Raw genomic sequence first — 26,324 nt, forward strand, 5'->3', positions numbered from 1 at the left:
TGCAAATTTGAATCACCCCCTGTGTGAATTGATTTCCATCATTACCTCTGGTCCTTCTAAAAACTATGTTCTATTTACCAACTCTGGTTCCCGATTGACTTGCAGGAGCAAAGCAGTTCCATCTTCTTGCTTTAATCAACGTCTCTTATAATTCTAAATAACTCTGTTGAATGGTCTCTAAGCTTTCCTGCTCCAACTTGATACACACAAATTCCTCCATGCAACGGTATTCCTTTGCCCCTGATATCTGCCGGGCCCCCTCCAGGATCCAGATGGCCCTTTGTCAAAGCTGACCCTTTTCCAGGTTTTGCTGGATTTGTCAAAGCCAGCTTTGTCAAAGTGCTATCTGGATTCGAAACGTTAGCTCTTTTCTCTCGTTACTGATGCTGCAGATCTGCTGAAATTTTCCAGTATTTTTTCTTTTGCTTTCAGATTCCAGCATCCGCAGTAATTTGCTTTTATCCAATTTATGTTTCTAAATCTAGGGATTGAATTGGCCAATGTCTTCTTTCATCTTCATCTCACTTCCTGAAACTTTGCCAGTTTTGAGTTGACTTAACCATGCCATGTATTCATCTCGGAACCACGTCTTTTCGATGTTTGTTTTGCCTTTTCTTCGTAGAATTTCCTGAATCCAACGAGGAATATTCTTTCATCCCACAACTATGCTGCAGGAAGGTCTTCAACTCTCCAGAAAATCGAAGCCATTAGAACAATAATAACTGAAATCATTGTGTCTCCCTGAACAGCCGAACCGATACAGTGCCAGGACCATGTTTCTGATTGCATTTGCTCGAATTCATTGTGCTCACTGAAACTTAGTATTGAAAACTACTTATGAAATATCGAACTGGAGATGAATATGATTGAAGCACACTTTCAAGCAATTGATCAATTCCCCAAACATAAAGATTCTGGCCCTTTGAAACAGTGGCTCATTCTAATCAATAATAACCATGTCAATCAATTAGCCTCCAAGAACTTTGATTCCTGTGGTTCCCTTCGTTCTACTTTCTCACATCCTGACACTTCTATGGACTCTATTCCATTCTCTTAGTTTCTGCATCTCTGCCATTATCATTCGGACAATCCTGCCTTCCATACGATGTTTCTGATCCACTTTCCTTTGCCTCAATTTAGGATCCATTTGCACCATGGTGATTGGAGTCTTTCGAACATATCTATCCCATTGCACACATTTCTAGTTTAACACCTTCCCATCCCTCTGCTAACTGTAATATGGATTCCTTTCTCACCAACATCCACTGTCAACAGCCTTCACGTTAATGGAATCAAATTCTGCCACTCCCATCACCTGCAGTGTCATATTCCTAATCTGCTCTCTCTTTCCAGAATTTGACACACCTATTCATCCCTATTCTTGACACACTTCATCATTGCTTTGTTGAGCGCCTCCCTCAAAGTTGCATACCAGGTGCTAACCTTCAGTCAGTCTTTAATCCCTGCCCTTTCCCACCATGATCTGTCTCTCTCAGTCTCCAACACCATTACAGTTCAGCTCAGATGAAGTTCGAGGTACAACGCCTCAAAATCCGATTAGACAGTTTGCAAATTTTGGAATTCAGTCAAGTTCAAAAGAATGAGGTTCTGATCACTGCATCCATTTTATTGCTGCCGGAATGCACTTCTGACTGGCAGACTTATCACCACAGTTTTTATTTAGTTATTTCAGGTCTCCCTCAGTTTCCACTTCCACTGGCTAAATTCTGACTTGAATAGTGGGGATCATTTCCTCCAAATATCAGGAAACGGCCTGAAATGGTAATCCCGTTCTATTTTTTATTAATTTGTGGGACATTGGTGTCACTGGCTGGCCAGCATTTATTGGCTATCCCTGGTTGTCTTTGATCGGAGTGCCTTGCTTGGCCATTTCAGCAGACAGTTGAGAGTCAACCACATTGCTGTGGCTCTGGAGTCACATGTCGGCCAGATCAGGTTAGGACAGAAGATTGTCTTCCCTAAAGGACACGAGTGAACCAGGAGTTCCTTCTTTTTTTGAAAAAAAGTCCTCAGAACATGAGCCGAGTTTCTGGATTAATCCATCGCCTCATAGTATTATCCCTGTCTGTTAATCACTCTGCAAATTCTACCTGATCTGCTAAATAATCCCGATGTTGTCTCCTGATATTCAAGCATCCACAGTATTTTGCCTTTTAAAGAAGGCGATATGGTGGATAATTGATGGTGAATATAAAGACATGGAATAAATGTGTATAACAATGAGAGGCTAGTAACTGAGATTATGATGAGATTTGGTAGGTGGTTCCTTGGCGGCAGAATTGGCCAAACACTGCTGTGAAGTTGAGACCAATCACAACTGTCAACATTACCAGTAATTCAGGGACCTCTGACCCAGTAGCCCAGTTTGACTTCATTGCTTATTGTAGAGTGGCAGGCAGTCAGAATCGGGCCTGAGAAGTGCTGCAGAATTACACAACATTTATGGGCTCCGTCACTTCTTAGGGCAGCTTGCCAAACATGTGAACATTCAGTGAGAAGCAAGTCACACAGACACGTTCACTGGTAAATTGAAGTTTAGAATTTTCGCCATGGTTAAACCGGAGTTCGAGAGTTGCTGTGTCTCTTGTTTACATCCAGGGGCACGGTTTATAGGAGGCTTCACCCGGAATCAAGAAAGATTCCCAGAAATTCTAATGTCTGAAAAAACAGCTCACATTCTGCAGAGCCTCAGAACAGTCACTGTGTATTTCAGTGTTCTGTTGACCTCACAGGAAACACCTGGTGCTGTGGGGATTTCCAGTTTCTTGTTTTGATGGCAGCTCCCCTATAATATAAGCATGATGTTGCTGGACATTTCGTCTTGGATGTGAAATCAGGTCGCCTAAAATGAAACAGGGAAATGCAGCAACCAGTGCATTATGTAAATGGGCAACATCATTAATATCACTGGAAATATATTCAAGCTTAATGCTTGCAAATATACTTGTCCTTGGCAACAAGGACTGAATCACAGGTCAAAATTACCATCATCTGTACATACTTCCCCAGGGATATAACAAAAATTATCAACATGCCCGGGATCCAAGATGCTGTGTCTGACCTGTGATCTGCCACTGTTCCACGGGCATTTCTAGTTTTCTTTGAAGATTTCTAATCCCTTCCAAATTGACATCCGCTAATCCTGTCTCCTGCCCAACATTTCTCTTTCTTCTAAAAGTCTTTGCTGCCACGTACCCGTCACCAGAAGTGGAAGCCCGTGTATGAACCTTGCAACACCAGCAGCAACAAGACCGTAGCCCTGTGATCCAATTTACCTGTTCTGTCACTTGCCAGGACTCCAGTCCCGTTTGACATGAATGGGCCAAGCTCAAACTGCAGATGTCGGATTGTCAGAATGTAGTGTTCATGTAGAATCCATCTGTTTCTACCGTCTCTACTGACCATCTTGTTGTACATTCAGTTCTGAGATTGCCAGCGAACTATTACGTCCAAAATCACATTCCACAACAAATAGGGTAAGTGCCCACTGCCTTTCCAAAGAAACAGGCGAAAAACTAAAGCAAAATGAATGAATAATCCTTGCTCCTTGACGGGTAGCAACCAAGAGTTTTCCTATGGAGTTGATGCGATTCCAATTTTATTTTTAATTAAATTTCCAATGACAATTTCAATTCGACCAGAGAAGCCTGGTACCCAAATTAGAAACAAGTTGAGTATAAGGTTTCTATTCCTGAAACCGACTCAGTCTCAAGATTAAACTGCGTTGCCCAAGATCTGTCTTTATTCCATGAGTCTGCAGTTGAATTCTCAACTTCCTTTCTCCCAGAGCTGACAACTGAGTTGATGAATAGTTTCAAGAGTACTGCCAGTGTGGATTGAATACCTTTCACTTGTTGCGAACAGTAACAGTTGATTTTAATCAATAACACTTCTCGTTTGCTTGGCATTACCTCCCATGAATGTTTCAAAGTCTGTTAAACCCAGAAGAAAACGAAGAGAAGGACTGAACATTGAAAAAGATGGAGACCTTATTTCTTAAAACGTACAGATCGTTGATGACATAACAGGAAAAAATAGAACAGCAACAAAGCCTAATTGAACGTGGTCACTTTTTGACCATGTATTTACTACTGTGATGCCATCGATTCAGAAAGGAAAGGTCAGAGAATTTATTTTGCACACCGATTATTCTCAACAATGTGCTAGGATATCTGGTTCAGGCTGAAAGCCGGGCTCCAAGTGTTTCTATGGATATGAAAGCCACATTTATGTTCCGAGCAAACCTCAGTCTCTTCATTCTGTTCACTAGCAACTGCACAGTCATTTTTTAAAGAGCATTGACATGCCCCAAGGAAAGGGAAATCAAGGACAGATTCTGAATTCAGAAGGTGGAAAATGCTTGAGCCTTCCGACTGTAAAAGGGCCTCCAATTGCAAAGCAACTCCCACATGCTTATGTCTTTTATTTCTTCTTCATGCCCTGACCCGATCGAAGCACAGTAGAGTCACAGTTGGAATTGAAACCAACCCCTACACATACAATTACCTTTGTCCAGCATTAATCTAAATATAGATTTTACCCTTCCTTCCACTGAAACATGGAACTGAACCCACTTAAAATTATACCTTAATTGTGATGTTTATCAATTCAAATCTTTAAAACTGCATTGTTATCCGAACAGGAGAGCATTCCAGATCTTAGGATTTTAAGTGTGACTCTCGTGTGCTTGGAGAGGGTCAGGGCGTGAAGAATAAATGAAAGACATAAGCACGTGGGTGTTGCTCAGCAACTGGCGGCCCTTCCAAGGAAGGAAGGCTGAGTTTAGTATTAGTATTAGTGCTACCGAGGTAATAAGCATTCTGGTTCGTTGTTGTAAAATTACTTGAGTCTTTTAGTCATTGGCTTTGGCAGTCAGTGTGATAACTCCCTCTCCATTGCGAATTTTTTCTACAATGCTTTCTGGAATGTGTTTATTGTATTTTCTGCTGGTGTGTCCTGCAGAAAAGAAAAAGTGACCTGATATAGATATTTTTGAAAAAAATTATGGACGGGTATATGTAGGAGATGATTCCGATGGTGGGTGCGGATGGAGTCCAAAATTCGGCCACATCAGTGTAAGATTGCCGCTGTTAAATCCATTGCAAGAGAGACTTACTTTCCGCAAAGAGTAATTGAGGCAAATGTTGATGCATGTGAAGGAAAATTAGATTAACACACTAGAGAGAAACGAATACAAGGGCAAGATGACAGAATTAAATGATGAGGAGGGGGCGAATTTAAAGCACGTATCAGCAGCATTCAATGGTTGATTTCGGTGCTGCACACGTTGAGTGTTTACATTGCAGGATTGAACCTGCGCTGTTAGTTCAGCCTTTTGATGTGGGTATGCCGGCGTTGGACTGGCGTAAACACAGTAAAAAGTCTGACAACACCAGGTTTTAGTCCAACCTATTTATTTGATAATATACTCGCAAGCTTTCGGGGTTAGCCCCTTCGTCAGGTGAATGGAGAGTTCTGGCCTCAGACAGAGCATATAAAGCACAGACAGTTCAGAGATTACTGATTAGAATGCGAATCCTTACACCTAACCTGCTGTTCAAGACCTGAAGTGGCTGATAATGTGAGTGGAAGGAGCACTGATCACAGTTTAAAGAGATGTGTATTGTCTCCAGACAGTACAGTAAGTGAGGTTTTGCAAACCCAGGCAAGTCACGGGGGTTACAGATAGTGCGACATGAACCCAAAGGCGGGTTCATGTCGCACTATCTGTAACCCCCGTGACTTGCCTGGGTTTCCAAAACCTCACTTACTGTACTGTCTGGAGACAATACACATCTCTTTAAACAGTGATCAGTGCTCCTTCCACTCACATTATCAGCGACTTCAGGTCTTGAACAGCAGGTTAGGTGTAAGGATTCGCATTCTAATCAGTAATCTCTAAACTGTCTGTGCTTTATATGCTCTGTCTGAGGCCAGAACTCTCCATTCACCTGACGAAGGGGCTAACCCCGAAAGCTTGCGAGTATATTATCAAATAAATGGGTTGGACGAAAACCTGGTGTTGTCAGACTTTTTACTGAGTTCAGCCTTTTGCCAGACGAGGGCGCACAGCGCTCACGAATGAAGAGGGAGATTTCTACATGACGAACAAAAGCAATGTGCTCAGAAAAAAAACTGGTCTAATCAGCATATTATATTCCTCCAATGCCCCGTTCACTGTAGTCTTCCGAAATCAAACAGTCCTGCTGCATTGGGCATTTAGAATGTGGAGATTGTGCAACGGAATTATCACAAGAAATTTTACCTGCTGGATATGACTTGATTTAATTGATTATTGTCACTTTTATCCAGTGAAAAGTATTGTCTCTTGCGTGCTTTACAGACAAAGCGGACCGTTCATGGAGTACATCGGGGAGAAGGAAAGGAGATGACGCAGAATATAAGGTTGTGGCCATAGCTCGGGTGAAAAGAAAGATCAATTTAATATGAGGTAGGTCCATTGAAAAGTTTGATGGTAGCAAGGAAGAAACTGTTCCTGAGTTGGATGGTTCATGATCTCAGCCTTTTGTATCTTTTTCCCGACGGAAAAAGGTGGAAGAGATTATGCCTGGGGTGCCTGGGGGTCCTTGATTATGTGGCTGCCTTTTCTCAGTGGCAGGAATTAGAGACAGAGTCAATGGATATGGGTGACTATGTATTTGCTGTGTATGACCTCTCTCAAGCTTGAGGGAAACTAAATCAAGTGCGCACATTACTGAAACAGAAATGGCTTGAAAAACTCAGCAGTCCCTTACAGTAAGATCCGGTGAATTCATAATGGGCAACGAAGAGATGACAGACCAGTTGATCAAATAATTTGGATCTGTCTTCACTGAACATTCAGACATACGAGAGCACAGAGGGTTGAGCATGAAGGAGGACCTGAATGAAATCCTGATTATTCAGGAGATTTAATTGGCGAAATTGCTGAGATTAAAACCCGATAAATCCCAGGCCCTGTTGCTCTGCATTCCAGAGTAATCTCGGAAGTGCCTCTAGAAATATTAATTTTCCAGCATTCTATAGACTCTGGAGTTCCAATGGATTGAAGGGTAGCTAACGTAACTCCACTTTTTATAAAAGGAGGGAAAGAGAAACTGGGGAATTATAGACTGGTTAGCCTGACATTGGTGGTGGGGAAAATGCTGGAGACAATTATCAAGGATATGGTTACTGAGCATTTGGAAAGCAGTGACACGATTTGTCCAAGTTGGCATGGATTCGATAAAGGGAATTCGTGCTTGACAAAGCTTGAATTTTTGAGGATGTGTCCGTCACCAGCTGATTGCCAAGGTGAACCAGTGGACTTTCTGCATCTGGACTTTCAAAAGGATTTTGACAAAGTCACATACAAGAGATTAGTGAGGAAAATTATGCCGCATGGTACTGGGGAAATGTATTGATGTGGATAGAGAATTAGTTGGCAGACAGGAAGCAGGGAGTGGGAGTATATGGGCCCTTTTCAGAGTAGCTGTCAGTACTAGCGGAGTACCACAGTGTTGAGTGCTGTGACTCCAGTTATTCACGATATGTGTTAACAATTTGGACACAGGACTTGAATGCAATATCTTCAAATGTTCAGATGACACTAATCTGGGTGGCAGTGTGTGTTGTGGAGGGCAATGCTAAGAGGCTGCAGGGTGACTTGGACAGGCTGGTGATTGAGCAAATACTTGGCAAGTATAATACAATCTGGATAAATGTGAGGTTGTCCACTTTGATTGCAAAAACAGGAAGGAAGATTATTACTGATGGCACAGTGGTTAACACTACTGTCTCACAGCGCCAGGGACCCGGGTTCAATTCCCGGCTTGGGTGATTGTCTGTGTGGAGTCTGCACGATCTTCCTGTGTTTGCACGCGTTTCCTCCAGTTGGTCCCATAGTTCAAAGAAGTGCTGATTAGGTGCATTGGCTCTGCTAAGTTCTTCTTCACTGTACGCCAACAGGCGCTGGAGAGTACTGACTGGAGGATTTTCACAGTAACGTCATTTAAGTGTAAATGTAAGCCTTTTTGTGACACTAGTAAATAAAGGTGAATTAAAAATTTTCTGAAAGGTAGCAGGTTTGGTAAAGGGGAAGTGCAATATGACCTGGGTGTCATGGTGGAAGTTGGCATCCAGCTACAGCACGTGGTGAGGAAAGCTAATTGTATGCTGGCCTTCTTAGCAAGAGGATTTGAATACAGGAGTAAGCCTGTCTCATAAGAACATAAGAAATAGGAGCAGGAGTAGGCCATCTAGCCCTTCAAGCCTGCCCCACCTTTCAATAAGATCATGGCTGATCCCCATAAACTTTAATTCCCTTGTCTATCAAAAACCTATCTGCCCGTGACTTAAATATATTTAGCGAGGTAGCCTCCACCACTTCAACGGGCAGAGAATTCCAGAGATTCACCACCTTTTGAGTGAAGAAGTTCCTCCTCATCTCTGATCTAAACTGCCCCCCACCCCCTTATCTTGAGGCTGTGCCCCCTAGTCCTGCTATCCTTCCTAAGTGGGAAGAATCTCTCTACCTCTACCCTATCCATCCCCTTCATTATCTCATACGTCTCTATAAGATCCCCCCTCATCCTTCTAAATGCGAAAGAGTACAGACCTAATCTATTTAGTCTCTCTTCATAGTCCAACCCCACTCATCTCCGGTATCAAAATAGTGAACCTCCTCTGCACTCCCTCCAATGCCAATATATCCTTCCGCAAGTGCAGCGACCAAAACTGCACACAGTACTCCAGCTGCAGCCTCACCAGAACTCTGTACGGCTGCAGCAAGACCTCCCTGCTTTTATATTCTATCCCCCTCGCTATAAAGGCCAACATTCCATTCGCCTTCTTGATCACCTGCTGCACTTGCAGACTGGGTTTTTGCCACTCATGCACAAGGACCCCCAGGTCCCTCTGCACCGTAGCATGCTGCAGCTTTTCGTCTTTTCAATAATAATCCCTCCTACTATAATTTCTGCCAAAGTGGATAACATCACACTTGCTAACATGATGCTCCATCTGCCAGGTCCTCGCCCAGTCACTTAGCCTATCCAGATCCCTCTGCAGACTTTCCACACCCTCCACGCAATTTGCTTTTCCACTCATCTTCATGTCATCAGCAAATTTCGTCACCCTTCACTCAGACCCCTCCTCCAGATCATCTATATAAATGGTAAATAGCTGAGGCCCCAGCAACGATCCCTGGGACACTCCACTAGTCACCAACCGCTAATCAGAATAGCACCTGTCTGGCTGCATTTATACAGGGATTTGGTGAGGCCACACCTTGAGTATTGCGCACTTCTGTTTTCCGATTGTGAGGAAGGACATTTTTGCTGCTGAGATAGTCGAGAGAAGGGAAGCCAGGCTAACTCCTGAAATGGCAAGGCTGACATGTGAAGAGAGACTGGATTAACTGGGTTTCTACTGAGTGGAATTGAAAAGAATGACAGAGGATCTCAGAGAAACATATAAAATTGTGATGGGACTCGATTGCGAGATGCGGGAAGAATTCCTGAAGTCAGCGAAGTGCAGAACTAGAAGTCACAGTGTAGAACATAGAACACTACAGCACAAACAGGCCCTTCGGACCATAAGTTGCGCCGATCACTTCTATACCGAGTAAGCTATAGACCTATCTATAACCCCCAATCCCATTAGATCCCATATACTCATCCAGAAGTCTTTTAAAAGACCCCAGCGAGTTCGCCTCCACCACCACCGACGGCAGCCGATTCCATTCACTCACCACCCTCTGAGTGAAAAAATTACCCCGAAAGAATAAGAATAAGAATAAGGGGAAGCAATTCAGAACAGAGATGAAGAGAACTTCTTCACTCAGAGTTGTGAATCTGTGGAATTATCTGGGGCAGAAGATTGTGGGGATTGGTTTGCTTGATATGATCAAGAGGGAGCTGAGCGTGGCTCTTGTGGCTAAAGGGATCAAGAGGTATGCAGAGAAAGTGGGAGTGGGATACTGAAACTGCACAATCAGTCCTGATGATATTGAATGGTGGTGCAGGCCCGACTGGCCGAGTGACCTACACCGGCACCTGTGTTTTATGTTTCAATGAACGAGTTGCATCTGTGGCAAGGGGAACGGAGTTAATACAAAGTTAATACACAGGGCGCTGACTTTTGTTCTGTTATTTACCCATTACTTCTGAGCCATTATCAGCATCTTCTGTTGTCTTAAACACTACTATTAACATGTCCGTTGTCTTATGCCAAAGACATATTTGTCCAATCTGCCCTTCCTCTCACCTATCCCTGGCATATTTACTTTTCTCCACCCGCTCCACAATCCATTACATTGCTCAATTTCCTGAACTCCAAGGAAAAGTCTTATGGAGTTGAAACGTTAATCCTGTTTCTCTCTCCACAAATGCTGTAAGGCTTGCTGGGTGCATGTTTTCCCAGTGTTTTCTGTTTATTTTTCAGATGTCCAGCAGTGCAGCAATTTGCTTTCATTTCCCTGCTGTTTCTTTCTCACCTCTGTCTCTTTGGAAAATGGTGGAACTAAGAACCACTTCCCTGCTTTGTGTTTACCCTGAATTGTAGGGTTGGGAGTGCGGTCCTTGGCTGGAAGACCACCAAATGGAAACCCAGCGACTTGCAAAACTTCCGTTTGACAAATGGGGCACTACACTAAAATTTCCGACAGAGTCTAATTGGTCCCATTCATTGCTTGTGCTTTTGTGCCTGAATCTGTGTGGGTCACTAAAGTCTTCCTGAGACCAGCTCAGGGCTCAGCATCTTTAATCATCTTTGAGATCACTGCGACCCAGTAGCAGCAGGATAAACCTGCGTCCCATCAACAGCGTTGTATAAAAGAGTCCGTTTATTTCAGGTTACTTCCTCTGGACTGCTAAGTGTTCTTTCTGAGTCAGTAGAAGCCCTTATGAGTTGTCGAGTGCTTCTTAAAATTAGTAAAAGGGAAGGAACATCATGGCTTGCGCTGAAGTTGCGGCGTTTAAAACAATGAACTCCCTCTGCTGGTTGATGCTGGTAGTTCAACGCTTGATCTGATGATGAGAAGGATCGATACAACAGTCTGTGGTGCAAATGTTCCTCTCAACTACTCTAATGGCCAAAAACGGCCATAATAAGCCCATATTAAAGTGCGAAAATAAATTAAATTCTGATCAGATTATTCTGCCCATACTCCCAAATGCAGCAGTAAAAAATAATTGTATTGTGATGTCCGAATTGATGAATATGTCTGGATTGAATGAAGACATTGACACGGATAATGACATAAATTCCAGCTAAGGTATATATTCAAGCATTTGTATTGATGAACTTCCGCTACATTGTACATATCACTTGTCTGCAGCAGTGTCGAGACAGCGAATCTACTGCGATGGAGGGAGTAGTTACAGTAAATACCGACACAACAGACAAATCAATTAATTGACTCCTCGCAGGTTCTGATCCTTTAGCGGGACATGAAAGCGTAAAGTGGTTCCAAAAATACCCACTCCTTGAAAAGCACTGGATCTTGACGTTGATCACAGCTGATTCATCCATGCATTGCAGCAGACATTGGAAACAGAGAATGATGAGAAATAAATTCTATCTTCGGCTATTAATTCAATAGAATATAGACAGTTTCAAATAAAATATGGAGAGAAATGAAAACTAATTATTTCACAATGTAACATCTCAATTTATTCAGATAAACTGAAGTTCATGTGGAGAAAAACCTATTCAGCAGCTTCACACAGCTGGAATGGGCAATCTCATAGAATGCTTCCAACAAGTCTGTGACATACTTCCAGCGATTTCATCCTGCTGATGTTTATACTTAAAAGAAAAGCGTTGAAAGTAAGGTGCTGTTTACTATCGCTCAGTGGAAATGTCACCTCTGAGTCTCCAGGTTCAACACCCATCTCAGGGATTGAATTAAAAAAAAAGGACAGAGGAAGTCCTACAATGGCGAAAGCGCCGTCTTTCAGACGACACATTGCACTGAGAGCCGATCTCCCTGCTCTGCTGTATGCAAATACATCTATCTAGAAAACAAACAAGGAATTATTATGGTGTTATCCCTGTAATACGGATCAAAATTCATCATTCAAACAAAATTGTCGCACAACAGACGATCTGCTGTTTGTGCGAGTTTGCTCCATACATGTTGGCTGGACCGTGTCTTAAATTGCAATTGTGGCAACAAATCGAACAGCTCTTTGCGGTAAAGCGTTTTCAGATATCAGATGGTCGCCAAACATGTTAAAGAAATGCTTTTTTTCATATTGAAGCAATTTCAGCCGTCATGTCGACTTATCAAATGGAGTTTTTCTCACTGACTCAGAAATTTTCACCTGAAATAGCTACCTTTGGGTTCACTTTTTTTATAATTTTCACCACTACGAACGTTTCGCCCGACGTTACAAACTGTTCTCACCACTGCATAGCAAACACTGGAACAGCGAATAAAATAATGCTTTTACTAGTTTGATGCAGATGTTATTACAGAGTCATTGCCCACTGGCAGCGGAAACTCCGGAGCTGTGAGTGTGTCAGGGTGAACATCCTCATCATTTCCAGGCATGGGAGGCAATGGTAAACCGGGATCAGCGTGACACTGAGAACTGTATTCTGTGGGGAGAAACGGAGAATGGATTAATGATGGGACTGAGACAATAACAACATCTTGTCGATCGACCGCACCGCAAACATAATACAATATTTCAGGCTTTTATAGGATCATCTTGAAGCAGCATTTGACTTAAAATTGGAAAGAGGGATGGCGAGTCAAAGAAATATTTTGGCTAAGATCAAACGTCCGGCCCAAGGTGGGGTCGAATGCCTCATCTTGTCAGCTTGGATCTTGTTATTCTCCCTTGTGGGGACCCTGAATTGGATTCAATTCGATTTCGAATTTGGTTCTTGGAACAAGCAAGAAATGCATTTTGGTTTGCCCGGTCCATTCTGAGCAATGCATTTGTAACATTAAGAAAGAAAACTGAAGTCGCAGCCAGCGCTAACACAGCGATGACAATCGGGTCTGTTCAACAAGCAAGAATCAGAGAAACGCTGCAGGGCTGGAGAAATTTACAGAGAGTGGGATGAGGTGCTCTTGGGATATGAAAGGAAGAATGTGGATTTTAAAATATGAACAATGGCATCCAATGTAGGTTAGAAAACACAGGAATGATGGGTGAGCAGGAGTTGGAGAGAGTATTAACATTGGAAGAAGATTTGTAACAATCACCTTCTGAGTTTCCAGAGGCAAGGATGAAGGTTTCAAAGCAAATTAAGCTGAGGTAAGGGTGGAATCGGGCAATTGTGCAGTTCGGGAAATGGCTGGTCTTCCACATGTTGATGATGTTGTGTGCGACAAAGATTATCCCTTGGTCCAGTGTAACACCAAATGTTGCAACCAGCGAGCTTTGGCTCATAAAGTTGTCAGGGAGAGAGATGCAGTCAGTAAGTGGAAAATAAACATCTGTTGTCCTTTAAACATTTGGAGGCTGCCTTCTTAGAGAGTCACCTCAAGCCATCTTTTAGCTCAGACAGTTGCCAAAAGCAGCAATTGGTCTGTTGGAATGTAACTCAGAAGCCGTCTAAAACTTTCACACCAGCAGAGCTACAGTAAGAAAGCTTCTCTCCTCCATATGAACACTGATTCCACCTACAGAGCTCAGCTGTTACAGCAAGTACTGGCAATTCAATACTGGAAGCTATCAGAGATCCATGGACAATCATGCAACCCCTTAACCTCAAATTCAGGCAATGAAATATTTCAATTTTGGAAACTATCAGGCCAGGATTGAACGAGACAGAATGAATTTGCTTCATGTTTAGAAGTGTCCTTTTATCTTTATGTGTGAAAAATCTTTGGCAGCATATAGACACACATGCACACACATACGAACAAAGAATATTACAGCACAGTAACAGGCCCTTCGGCCCTCCAAGCCTGCACCGACCATGCTGCTCGATTGAACTAAAACTCCTCACACTATCCTTCTATTCACATCCGATTCATGTATTTGTCAAGACGCCCCTTAAAAATCACTATTTTATCTGCTTCGACTACATCCCCAGGCAACGGGTCCTAGGCACTCTCCACCCTATGTCGAAAAAAAGTGCCTCGTACATCTCCTTAAATGTTGCCCCTCGCACCTTAAACCTATGCCCATGAGTAACTGACTCTTCCACCCTGGGAAAAAGCTTCTGACTATCCACTCTGTTCATGCTCCTCATAAACTTGTAGACTTCTAGCAGATCGCGCCTCAACCTTTGTCATTCTAGTGAGATCAAACCAAGTTTCTCCAATCTCTCCTCATAGCTAATGCCCTCCATATCAGGCAACATCCTGGTAAATCTTTTCTGTACCCTCTCCAAAGCCTCCACATTCTTCTGGTAGTGTGGCGACCGGATTTGAACACTATATTCCAAGTGGGGCCTAACTAAGGTTCTGTGAAGCTGCAACATGAATTGCCAGTTTTTAAACATAATGGCCTGGCCAATGAAGACATGTATGCTCTATGCCTACTTGACTAATTTCACCATCTGTGATGCCACTTTTAGTGATCTGTGGACCAGTATATCCACATCCCTCTGCCTAACAATACACTGAAGAGTTCGGCCATTTCCTGGATATTTCCCATTGTACCAGACCTTCCAAAATGCAATCCCACATACGTGTCCCGATTAAACTCCATCTGCCATCTGTCCGTCCAAGTCTCCAACTGATGTATATTTTGAAGTATCTATCCCCTAATGGTCCTCATTGCTATTCGCAAATCCACTATTTGTATCATCCACAAACTAATCATCAAACCAGTTTTATTGACCTCCAAATTATTACATATTACAAACGGTAGAAGTCCCAGCACTGATCCCTCAGGATCCCATATATATGGTAGTAACTTTATCTTTTAAATAACTTCCAAAGCAATTACGTGAAATGAATTCAATCTTCCCAGCCCCTAATAAATAAAACGACTTCACACATATATACCCAACAAATACATTGTTCATGGGTGACCTTGGGGAAGCACTTTTTACAGGGTCTGTGACACAGCAAAATAAGGACGAGGAAGGACATTTTACTTTGGTCGTAGACAGATTCGGATTAAAATTTGTGACAATGAATTGAAATATTTCAGTACTGTATCAGGGCGCAAACCTAACTGAAGTGATTCCAATATGGAGTAGCAGGAAAACGCGGGATAGATTTGTGAGGTGACAGGACATACAAGAACTTTGGAGACGGAAGGGAGCTTAGTGATTGAGCAGTGGTTTGCAAGCTTTTAGACGACAGGGCTCACACCGGCAGTTTAAAGAATGGGCTGATAAACTGGAGAGGGAGAAGAAACTGTTTGCAATATCAGACGGTATTGGGAGGAGCAAGGGGAATTGAGTCATCAATGTTTTAACAGTAATGATGTCGTGGGAGCAGCAGTTGGATCTCACGGACAAGATTCAGTTCAGTTCAGAGAGAATGTGAGGGGAAATAGAGGAGAAACAAGTTAGGGACTCAAGTGGAAACTTTGAAGGACGTTTGAACAAATGGGCTCAGGAAGAGAGGAAAATAGCCGGGGCAGCTGATCAGTTGAAGACACCCATGAGCTTCTGGCACTAAGGGTCAGAGAGGCTCATCATCCTTCAGGACTCTGTGTGAGTTCAATCATGCTGACCAACCAGCTGAAAGGAAAGCTCTTGTGATTGTAGATTTTGTTTTTGAAGCATGTGTCACCAGTGTTCCATTGAAGAGCTTGATATGGCTCCTGTTCTGAGCAAAATTGCAGGAAACTACCATGGGTTGTGAATATAGACCAGTCCATCACACAAACCAACCTCCCTCCATTGACTCGACCTACACTTCCCGCTGCCTCGGAAAAGCAGCCAGCATATTCAAGGACCCCATGCATGCCGGACATACTCTCTTCCACCTTTCATCAGGAACACATACCAGCTGACTTAAGAGCAGCTTCTTCACAGTTGCCATCAAATTTTTGAATGGACCTTCCAAACATTATCCGATCTTTCTTTACACTCTATCTCAAATAGCAACGTTATGTTCCGCATTTTTTCCTTTCCTTCTCCTATATGTAATCTATGAGTGGTATGTTTTGTCTGTATAGCACGCAAGAAACAATACTTTTCATTGTACTCCAGTACAGGTGACAATAGTAAATCAAATATTTTGCAATGAACATCATTTTCCAGTCCTCCGGACCGTTGGCAATGCCAATGTGTAGCGAGTAAATGGATATCTTTGCATGTTGCATTTAGATTTACTGGAAGAACAACATTGTCCGCGGATTGGAATCGAATTCAAACAGGTTCCGGTGAGTAGTAGAATGGGAAGGCTGTGGGAATGTCAGGAATTCGACTCACCGAGTGCAGAGAGATCACCGCCAGCAGCTCTCAATGTGAAGTGATCCTCAGGAATACTGTCCAGCAATATGTGACCGTCCTGAGCGTCAACGGGTTCAGCCTCAACATAGTCATAATCACCTGGCACCGGACCTGCGAGGAAATAGGGATTTTCACTAACACCAAAATCTGACACCCTTATCAAGATTATATTATCGTGCAACAATCTCCCCGGGTTCTGTAGGACGTTCTGTGGTTTGGCGAGGTGAGCGGACAGGGAATAACTGTACCATGTCATGTTGGGTTCGGTAATTCCCAGTTTTGAAATCACATTCAACCTCCCCCAACCCCCTGCTCCCACTTCCCCATTCGAACTAGACCTATTTCACTGTCTGTAAAGAAAGCCCTGTGAGAAGACACAATGGATGGAATTTTCATTGCTTTGTACCAGCGACTATTATCGATATTACTCACTTTCAAATCAGAAGTATTTCAATCCTCTTTGAAGGTAAGTCTACTCTGAAATACTATGGATCCTTGCTCGAGTTATTTCATAGTTCCTTTCTATTACGTTTTTTTTTGTAAGTAAGTTTATCAAATTCTTTCTTGGAATCTGAGTGCCGCTGTCTGGGCCATTTACTGGTACGTATTTTCCATCCCCAATTGCCCTTGATAAGGCGGCGGTGAGCCGCCTGACTGAAATGTTGCAGCCCACACGGTGTAAGTACACCCACAGTGCTATTAGAGAGAGAGTTCCAAGATTGTGAAGGAACGGCGATATTTTTCCAAGTCGGGGTGGTGAGTGACGTGGGTTTTATACCAAAAGGGGTGAAGTTCAAAAAGTGCGAAGGCAGCAAGTGAAATTGTACCCACATTGAATTCCGGAGAAGCTCCCTTCAGAATTTTCTGATCCAGGTTCTGTGTCATTCAAACTATGACTGGTGTAATATTCCATCTGATTGAGGGAGTTAATGGAAACTGTTGAAGACAAAAATGGGTAGTTATTGGAGAGATTGTTTGGAATGTAGGAGACAAGAGCATAATACCTTAACCGTGCCTGTGACAATGACTTCGAATTTATTATCTGTCACGATTGTGGGAGGACATTCACCAAGCGGACAAATGGCTCAAAGAGAAGGAAACTGTAATCCTCAAACCACCCCAATCAAGGCAAAAATAGATGTTGCTCCTGCCCTCTACAGACACAATAATCACCATTCTAACTCATTCTTCTTGGTAATATCTCACATATTAGAGCAGTGGGGTGCATGGTGGCACAGTTATTGGCACTGCTGCCTCACAACACCATAGATCCGGGTATGATTCCTAGCTTGGTCCCTGTGTGGAGTTTGCATGTTCTCCCCGTGTCTGCGTGGATATCCCCCGTTTTCCCCCCAGAGCCCTAAGATGTGCTGGTTAGGTGGATTTGCCGTGCCAAATTCTCCCTCAGTGTATCCGATCAGGCGCCAACATGTAGCGACTAGACGATTATCACAGTAACTTCATTGCAATGTTCATGTAAGCCTACTTGTGAAAAATAAATAAACTTAAATACGGTATGTTATATCCAGTTACTTTGCAGACAGTGAACGATAATCTCTGATCCAGAATCACCATCCCAGCTCCCAGAAACTTACAATCAGGCAACAGCAATTACAGAAACTGGAAGTGCATTTGTCTTGAATCACTTTTTTCGGGAAACTGAGCCAGCCTGTTTAATCCTTCTGCTAACTGTAACCCCATAACTCTGGTAATATTTTGCACAATCTCTTGCACTTCTGTGTCCTTTTGATGATATGCTGAAACGAAAGATAAACTCTACACCACATGCGATGTCTAAAAAAAAATTTGGTACAAGTTCTTTACAATTCCAATTCTCGAAATATAGTTGCCAGTGGTTCTGAATAGCTTGAAGAACCTACACCCATATTTGTATTGTTCCTTGTGTTTGTATTCTCGGGACATTTTGTTCAAAGATTCCACATGGTTTCTTATTCCGAGTAATCTATCATCTCCTTAATTTACTTCATGGTATATATACTCCTTTACAGCTGCGGTTGTTGAAATACAGTTGCCAACAATTTTCAATTCTACATTTCTATTAATGTTTTCGAGAAATTTGTTTCAGTTCTTCTCAGTATTCACTAAACTGTTCCAAATCCCTCCTCATCTCCCTCACAATTTGGTGGTTTTGACAAATTTAGAAAATTTCATTTTTGACTCAAAACTCAATTATGATTATGCACTAGTTGTTGCAGGCCATCATTTTACTTTTTCTGCCATTCCAAGCAATCAGTCTTTCTCCTTCTCTGTGCTTTCAGCTTTCTTGCCAGTAGTTAGTCATGTGATTTCTTGCCTTTTAGCTCCATATATCTCACGATTACCAGAAGTCTCAAAGAGATTTCCTCGCTATCTAAGTACTTTTGAGGTGTAGTCGACGTTGCAATGTAGAAACCATGAGCCGTTTCCACACAGTAAGTTCTCACAGACAAATGTGATAATTATCAAATTGCCTGCTTTTGTGATATTGCCCAGGACACAGTGAAATACTCACTGCATTTCTGTGAGATGGTATCATGGGATGTTTCTGTTCACACGAGAAGGCACAGAGGTCCTCGCTTTAATGTCTCACCCAAATATAGAAAATAGAAACAAGAATAGAACATTTGGCTATCCGAGCCTGCTCCGCCACTCACTGAGATCATGGATGATCATCAAATTCAATATCCTGATCCCGCATTGCCCCATATCTATTGTTTAACCCCAAGAGCTATATGTAATTTCTTCTTGCAATCACCCAATGTTTTGGCTTGAACTACGTCTTGTGGTCATGAATTTGTGGATGAAGAAATTTCTCCTCACCTCAATCCTAAAAGGTTTACCCGTTATCCTCACACTTTGATCCCTCGTTCCAAGTTGGAACATCTGGCTGTGGAGCAAACCCTCGGCACTGCATTGTAACGGCAGCCTTGGTTTTCACACTTTATTTCTGGAGTGGGACTTGCAACCCAAATTTTGGACATTGAAATTAGAATGTTACAACCTAAGCTACAGTCGCTGTAGGTTAACTCTCATTCTCCAATTGCCTATTCTGAGATGCCTTATCAAGGACCTTTCAGAAATCATGATAAATTGCACCTTCACCGTTATTTATATCTAACCTGCTACTTCCGCAGGGATTTTGATGATGTTGGTTAAGCAAGCCATTGTATTTTGAAGGCTGACTATGCATTATTATTTGTTTGTTTCTATCATTCATTGATTTTTTCCTTCCTCCTTTAGCATTTGTTCGATTAATTCCTGCCAAACCCCCACCCCCCACGTCCACCCCTCATGAATGTTAAACTGGATAGGCGACAGTTCCTTTTTTACATGTAGTTTTAAAAGCAGCTATCTGTGAGAACATGGACAATCTATTCATTTCCAATCAGTTATCAAATACCTCTCATGGAGCTTTTGTTATCTCTTCTGATTCATTTAAAATACATGGTTGAATTCCTTCCAGACCAGAACGTGTATTGTCTCTGCTTTATTCGTTTACAATTTGAATTTGTATTAATTTCATGTAATTAGATCAATCTAAATTCCAATATCATGTCCAGCTATTTTATGCAGTATTAATAATGAAACAATTCTTTAATACTTTGATCATTTCACTTTTGTTGCTTGTTATTTATTCGTGGGACAGTTTTAAAGTATTGAGTCTTCACTTCAGCTTGAAATTTGGAGGATTTTTCTCTCACGAACGATCGCCTGTTTTTGTAACTTTCTTTGACAAAGATTAGTAAGAGGCTCATTGATTGTTGTCTTGCTGTTTGAGATAGATTTTGGATCTATGATGAATTCACGTGTTGTGTGACAGGCATGGGAAAGGCACGGCCACAATCAGATCAGCCATCCTATTATGGAAAGGCGGAGATTTTATGATTTTATCATGTCCTTCAATAATTGATCATATTTCTTTTCAGAATCTTTTTTCTCATTCGAATAGAACATTAAGCTATATTATGACATGCTCCTTAACAATGTCATCTCATTGAATTATCAATTGCTTAACATCTCTGCACGATCCAAGCATGTTATTCACTGCCCCCCACTCCCACCTCACCCCAGCTCCCATCTCTGCTTATCCATATATTTGCTTCATTGTGCATTGCCTACTTTTACTTTCCCTTTTCCCTCCATGGTGTCTCATTGCATCCATGGCTTCTCATTCGTTTTAACCTGTGGCGTTATTAGCTATTTTTGATACGCATCATTGTTTGTGAAGGGGGTCCATTAAATATTTCCAAGTTCATTATCAGTTCCTGAAATTCAGCACTCCTCCAATCTGTTCTGAGTTACTATCATTAAGTGTGTGACATTAAGTTCGACATTGCCTAGTTGCTCCCCTATTTTCTCCTCTATCTCCTCTGGTCCATTCTCTCTGTCAAGATCCGGTTGTGAATCTTCACCTGTTGCACTTATTCCCTACTGGATTAGAAATGGGTGCTTTGCACATGACAGCTCTCCACTGATGAGACTGTTGTTCACTAACTCAGAGATTAGAAATGTCTGTAAATATCTGTAAATGGAGATATACACACTCTTTTCGAATATACACATTCTCTGAGAAATAAAGTGTCTTCCCAGGCCAATGAATCATATCACGGCAGAAACAATCACAACACGACGGGGCTATTTCACACTGGAAAGTCAGCGGACTGTCCCTTGTCTCCATTTGATGATGTGACCATTTGAAATAGGAATTTAAGTAGAAGACACATTTGTTCTGTGAAGACTGAGTAAAAGAGAAGGGGAAATACAAACCTGAACCCCCGGAATTATGGTCAGATTCAATATTCTCAATCTCTGCATAAATTCCTTGGTCGGACACAGAAGGCAAAGCCAAGTGGTGAGCGACAGGACCTGTTAAAGGGAGGGCCGGGTGATCAGCATGTTGTTGCATTGCAAAGATGGTTAACAGTAAAATGCCTGAGGCTGAAAAACAAGCCACAGATGTGATGAGATCGCAAAGATAAAGCCAGTTAGTTTGAATGTGGATATGCTGTGGCATCTGTGCGAATCGGTGCATCCCTGAGTGTGCACTTTTGTGTTTGTAATAGGCGTTTGTTCACCTCCAGCAGAACAGAACCCATTTGCAAGAAAGTCGAAAAAGACGAAGGAAGAGTTTGGGGGAGGAATGGGGGAGTATGGGTAGGATCCTGTAGAGTGTCAGACAAAATGAATCCCAGCAGACCGTTCCTGACGGGCCACATGGAGAGTTCAACTGGATTGGAGCTGGGCAGAAATTTGACTGACCTCTGCGGTGGTCACATCAGTTTGGAGGTGCTACTGAGCAGGCCATGGTTTCCAAGGGAGAAGTGACCTGCAGATCAACAGTGCATTGTTTGTTGGACTATGTGTGAAATATTTGTGTTTGGATGTAGAATTACTGGAGAATGCAGCAAGTCACTGAAGAACATGGCACAGAATCTGGTGAAAAGTGTTGGCGACGAGGCATGAGGCTTATGATAATGAGAGAGAAAAACAGCTACGCAGCAGATAAAAGAATATTTAAGAAAGAGTTCAATTAAACTTTCATTTCCATTATTAAAACGAGTGAGTCTTTCTGGACTCTCAGATAAATTGGGTAGTGAAAGATTTTGATTTGATTTATTATTGTCACATGCATTAGCATACAGTGAAAAGAATTGTTCCTTGCGCACTATGTGGATTCTGTAATTAGTCTCACAGTTACCAATGCGGATGAGAATTGCAAAAAATGGGTTCAGAATTTTTTCCGTGACTTCAACTGACGTCCTTTGGAAAGGATAAACAGCAGCTCCAGGATATGAATCAATATCAGTATTTCAGTGTTAGCTGGTCGGTAAGATTGGAGGCTCACCTTTTCTTTTGAACCTTCTCAGTATTACCGCCAGCAGTGTGATCAGTTCCAAGATTGTCAGCACTCCGAGGGTCATGCAGACGATCACGGGTATGGGAATGGCATCTGCTCGTCATAATAAGATGACAGAAACATTTAACAGAGACACAGTGTCCCCTTGCACCCTTTCAATGTTGCCATCAATCAGAAACCACCCCTTACTCAGAAATTAGCAGAAGTGGATCATTGTAAATAGTACCAATGTCATTGGGAAGAATTGTAACATCAGCACGAATTCTAATGACGTATTATAGACTAAGTACCTGAAGGTGTGGCCTGAGGAGAATTCGGTGACAAATGGAGCCCTGTGGGATATATTGGACAAACGTTAATGAACTTCAAATGTTGGTGATTTACTTTAAAAGCCAAATGAGTTTCCTAATTTTTGGAAATTGGTCATGTCCACACATCGAGCGGTCCTTACCGGAACAAATCACCCTGGCATCTTCCTTGTGATCACAGTCAGATTGGGCTGCTGATGCGGAGGGACAGTCGGACAGAAACGATTCAAATCCGGTGCATTTCACCTCACCCAGCCAGATATCACCGCCGTTACCCTGGGGCAAAGGGGACCCTCCTTGGGCCAACAGAGCGGAGCCGCAAGCCATCTGCCTGCACACAACATTAGCATCGGCCAGATCCCAGGAATCATCACAAATCGTGCCCCAACGGTTATTGTACAATATCTCCACTGTCCCAGAGCAGTTAGTATCTCCTCCCACCAGGCGCAAACGCTGCCCTAAATCCGTCCAAAAGAATTAGTTATTACAATTGATCTACCAGGAACGGGGAACATATCAGATAATCGAGATAGCAGCATTTACCCGATTCTTCACTGCCTTTCATTGAACTGTGGGGCTGTTCCTTCGTCCCCGACGTCCCTGTTAAGAACAGACATTTGCTGATTGCATTCGATAGCAATGTTTGCAATGACAGCAGCACATTGAGAGGTTTGGTGTGTGTTACCTGAACAAACGACACCCGCATCATCATGGTGGCTGCAGTCTTTGACACCCTGCGAGTCTGACCCACACTGCCAAATGGTCGCCTCGAATGAAGTGCACCCCAGCTCACTGAGTCGGACAGGTCCAGATCCCTCTCCGAACTTCCCAGCATCATAGTGTATTGAGTCGACGCTGCCGCACTCCAACTGTTTACAGATCACTTTAGCATCATCTGCACGCAGTATGTCCGAACACACTGTGCCCCAGCTGCCATTATAGAAGATTTCCACTCTCCCCTCGCAGCGGTGATCTCCGTTCACCAGTCTTAATTCCCTGTGCTCTGTCAAAGAAGTAAGAAATATCCAGATTTATATCTTCACAAAGAAAAAAGGTAAAGTCGCCATAATCCGGTATGAGTACAGCTGGTTTAAAGCTTGGGTCTCCACACTTCAGGGTAAGGGCGAGATTCATGAATAGCCTCAGTTATTACGGGGATTGACCCTACGCTGTTGACATTGCTCTCTATCACAAGCCGGTTGTCCAGCCAACTGGGCGTACATAGAGTCCTGGTTATGCCCACTGATTTATGATAATTATTTCAGAAATGTAACAGAAAACAACGAGATCCAAAAATCAACACAGATTTCTCATGGAATGTCATACTTAGGAAATTTGGTGCATTCGTTTCAGGAGTTGCAGAAAGATACATCTGAAATGTACGTAGATTTTCGAAAGTGGTCAAGCGGACTGGTGATGTAGACGCCCTAATGATTTGGAAAGTGGGAGACTCGATCCTTGGGATCAGAAATATACAATCATTTAAGTCAGTAGCACCCGCATTTCTTTTCCCAGAGATTGGTGAGATGGTGGAACTCAGACCAATTACAATCGTTGAGTGGAACAGTACCAATGTCTTCAAGGGGAAACGAGATGAGTACAGGAGGGAAAGGAAAGTCAGCACAGGCAGACAGATTTGAATGGAGTATTGCAGGATGATTCTCGTGTTCAGTACAAGTACCACACAGACTAGCTGATGGAAAGGCCGGATTCTGTGCCCTAGTTTCTGTTTAATTCAGTGTAATATCATCCCTGTGAAGCCTCAGGAATTCCGCACATCCTTACCTGAGCACATGATGCTCACATCTTCCTTGTGGCTACAGTCGTGGATACCCCATGATGCTGAGGGACATTCCCAGAGAAATGACTCATTCCCGGAACACTTTAGATCATCCAACCAAATTGGGCCTGAGCCCGGTTCAGGAAGTGACATCTCCAACGCAGTTCCGCAGCCCAGCTGTTTGCAAACCACGTTAGCGTCAGTTAAATCCCAGGAATCGTCACAAACTGAGCCCCAACTCTGATTGTAATAAATCTCCACACGGCCAGCGCACGGGCTTTCACCGCCAGACAGTCTTATCTGCATGTGTTCTGTTGGACATAATACAGGCGAGTTATATTTCGAATAGATTTTCAGCTCATCACTTTCTTCCCATTCAATACTCTGAAGGAGAACGGAAATCTGCCTTTATACCGTGTCTGTGATATATTAATGAGTCAATATGTCAAAGCCTCTACTTCTACAACGAAGACACAGTGCGTGAATGTTTCACATATTCCAACATCTGACGACATGGTTTCCGGATTCCAGTCCCCCCAAGTTTGTGCTGAAAGCTGGGTAAAAAGTCTGACAACACCAGGTTTCAGTCCAACCGATGTATTTGATAGTAAATTCACTAGCTTTCAGGTTAGCCTTTCACCTGACGAAGGGGCGAACCCGAAAGCGAGTGAATTTACTATCAAATAAATCGGTTGGACTGAAACCTGGTGTTGTCAGACTTGTTACTGTGTTTACCCCAGTCCAACGCCGGCGTATCCACACCCTGAATGCTGGGCACATTGTGTGCTGCCTTTTGACTTATCCCGATTTAATCTTGTATTCATCCCATTTGAACTGATTTAATTTCGAGTACATTTACGTGTGTCCCTGCTCTTGCATGGGACATCAGTCTACACATACAACAAACACATCTGCCTCGAGTTACATACTGCCCAATGGAACTGAGACAGTTTCAGTCTCAGAAAGGCGGTTTCAGTTTACATGCTGCACAACAACACTTCCGATAGGATAGACCACACACTCCAAAACACTGCTGCCTACTCGGCAGCGAGGCCCACTCCGCAACACCTCAGTGCTCGCTGATCGACATTGCTTGCCTTTCCATCAATTCCTGTGGTTTGGGAGTATCATCAAGTTCAACGGCATTAATATTCCAGGCCCCACCCTCGCACGGCCATCCTCTGGGGATAAACAGCACCAGTTCGAACATTTGCAAGCTTCCACTTTCCCAATTTCTGGTATTTCCTACATCAGCCAGGCCATATCTTTCGTTTCCAAAAGAGAAAATAGTGGAAAATTTTGGCAGGCCAAGCAGCAGTTGTAAGGAAAAGCTTTGACACAGGATCATCTGGAATCGAAACGTCATCTCTTTTCTCTCCTCACAGATGCTGCCAGACCTGCTGAGATTTTCCAGCATTTTGTCTTTTGGTTTCAGGTTACGACATCTGCAGTAATTTGCTTTTATCCGTACCTTTAGTTGCCCTGCAGCTAAGAATGGAAATGCCTCACTAAACATCTGATCACCTATGTTTAATTTTCTGCTGCCCCTATGAGGAAGTTTTAATCATGTGTTTTCTACTCCTTGTTGTTTCCGTTTTCTTTCATTGCACGCCTTCGCATTTCTTTTTTGCTTTTGCCTTTTTCACATTGCTATAAAATTGAAAAACCCCATTCTTGTTTCCATCTGTCTTTGTCCTTTGGTTTTATATTCCGGTCCGTGGTTGTCCCTCGGCTGAATAACTGCTATCATCTGGAGAGAAGAACGGAAATAGGCCATTCGGCCATTCTAGCCTGCTGTGCTGTTCATTCAGATCATGACTGCTCTGATTGTAGTTTCAACTCCACTTTCGTGTCTTGCCAAATCCCCATCCCTACACCCTCTACAGCCATTGACTCTCTTAACAACCTGCCTAGCTCATCCTTAAATAAATGCAATGAGCCAACCGCCACTGCTTCCTGAGGAAGGGAATTCCACGCATGATTCACCCACTTAGAGTCGAAA

The 26,324-nt window shown here is 42.8% G+C and overlaps 1 protein-coding gene across 1 annotated transcript in view; it reads right to left on the bottom strand.

Annotated features, from left to right (window-relative positions):
• LOC145361261 (scavenger receptor cysteine-rich domain-containing protein DMBT1-like) overlaps nt 1-24,365 on the bottom strand; it is a 61,268-nt gene extending 36,903 nt beyond the window's left edge. The window contains exons 1-5 of the mRNA XM_080216892.1: nt 24,328-24,365; nt 23,228-23,545; nt 22,686-23,000; nt 22,223-22,327; nt 21,145-21,315 (exon numbers count right to left, since the gene is read on the bottom strand). Coding sequence (XP_080073018.1) covers nt 21,145-21,315; nt 22,223-22,327; nt 22,686-23,000; nt 23,228-23,545; nt 24,328-24,337 — 919 coding nt within the window. The 5' untranslated portion in view covers nt 24,338-24,365. The remainder of the gene's footprint in view (nt 1-21,144; nt 21,316-22,222; nt 22,328-22,685; nt 23,001-23,227; nt 23,546-24,327) is intronic.
• Between the last annotated feature and the right edge of the window lie 1,959 nt (nt 24,366-26,324).

Source organism: Carcharhinus amblyrhynchos, chromosome 34 (assembly GCF_965287045.1).
Source record: "Carcharhinus amblyrhynchos chromosome 34, sCarAmb.v2.hapA, whole genome shotgun sequence".
In the NCBI taxonomy this organism is placed as follows: Eukaryota; Metazoa; Chordata; class Chondrichthyes; order Carcharhiniformes; family Carcharhinidae; genus Carcharhinus; species Carcharhinus amblyrhynchos.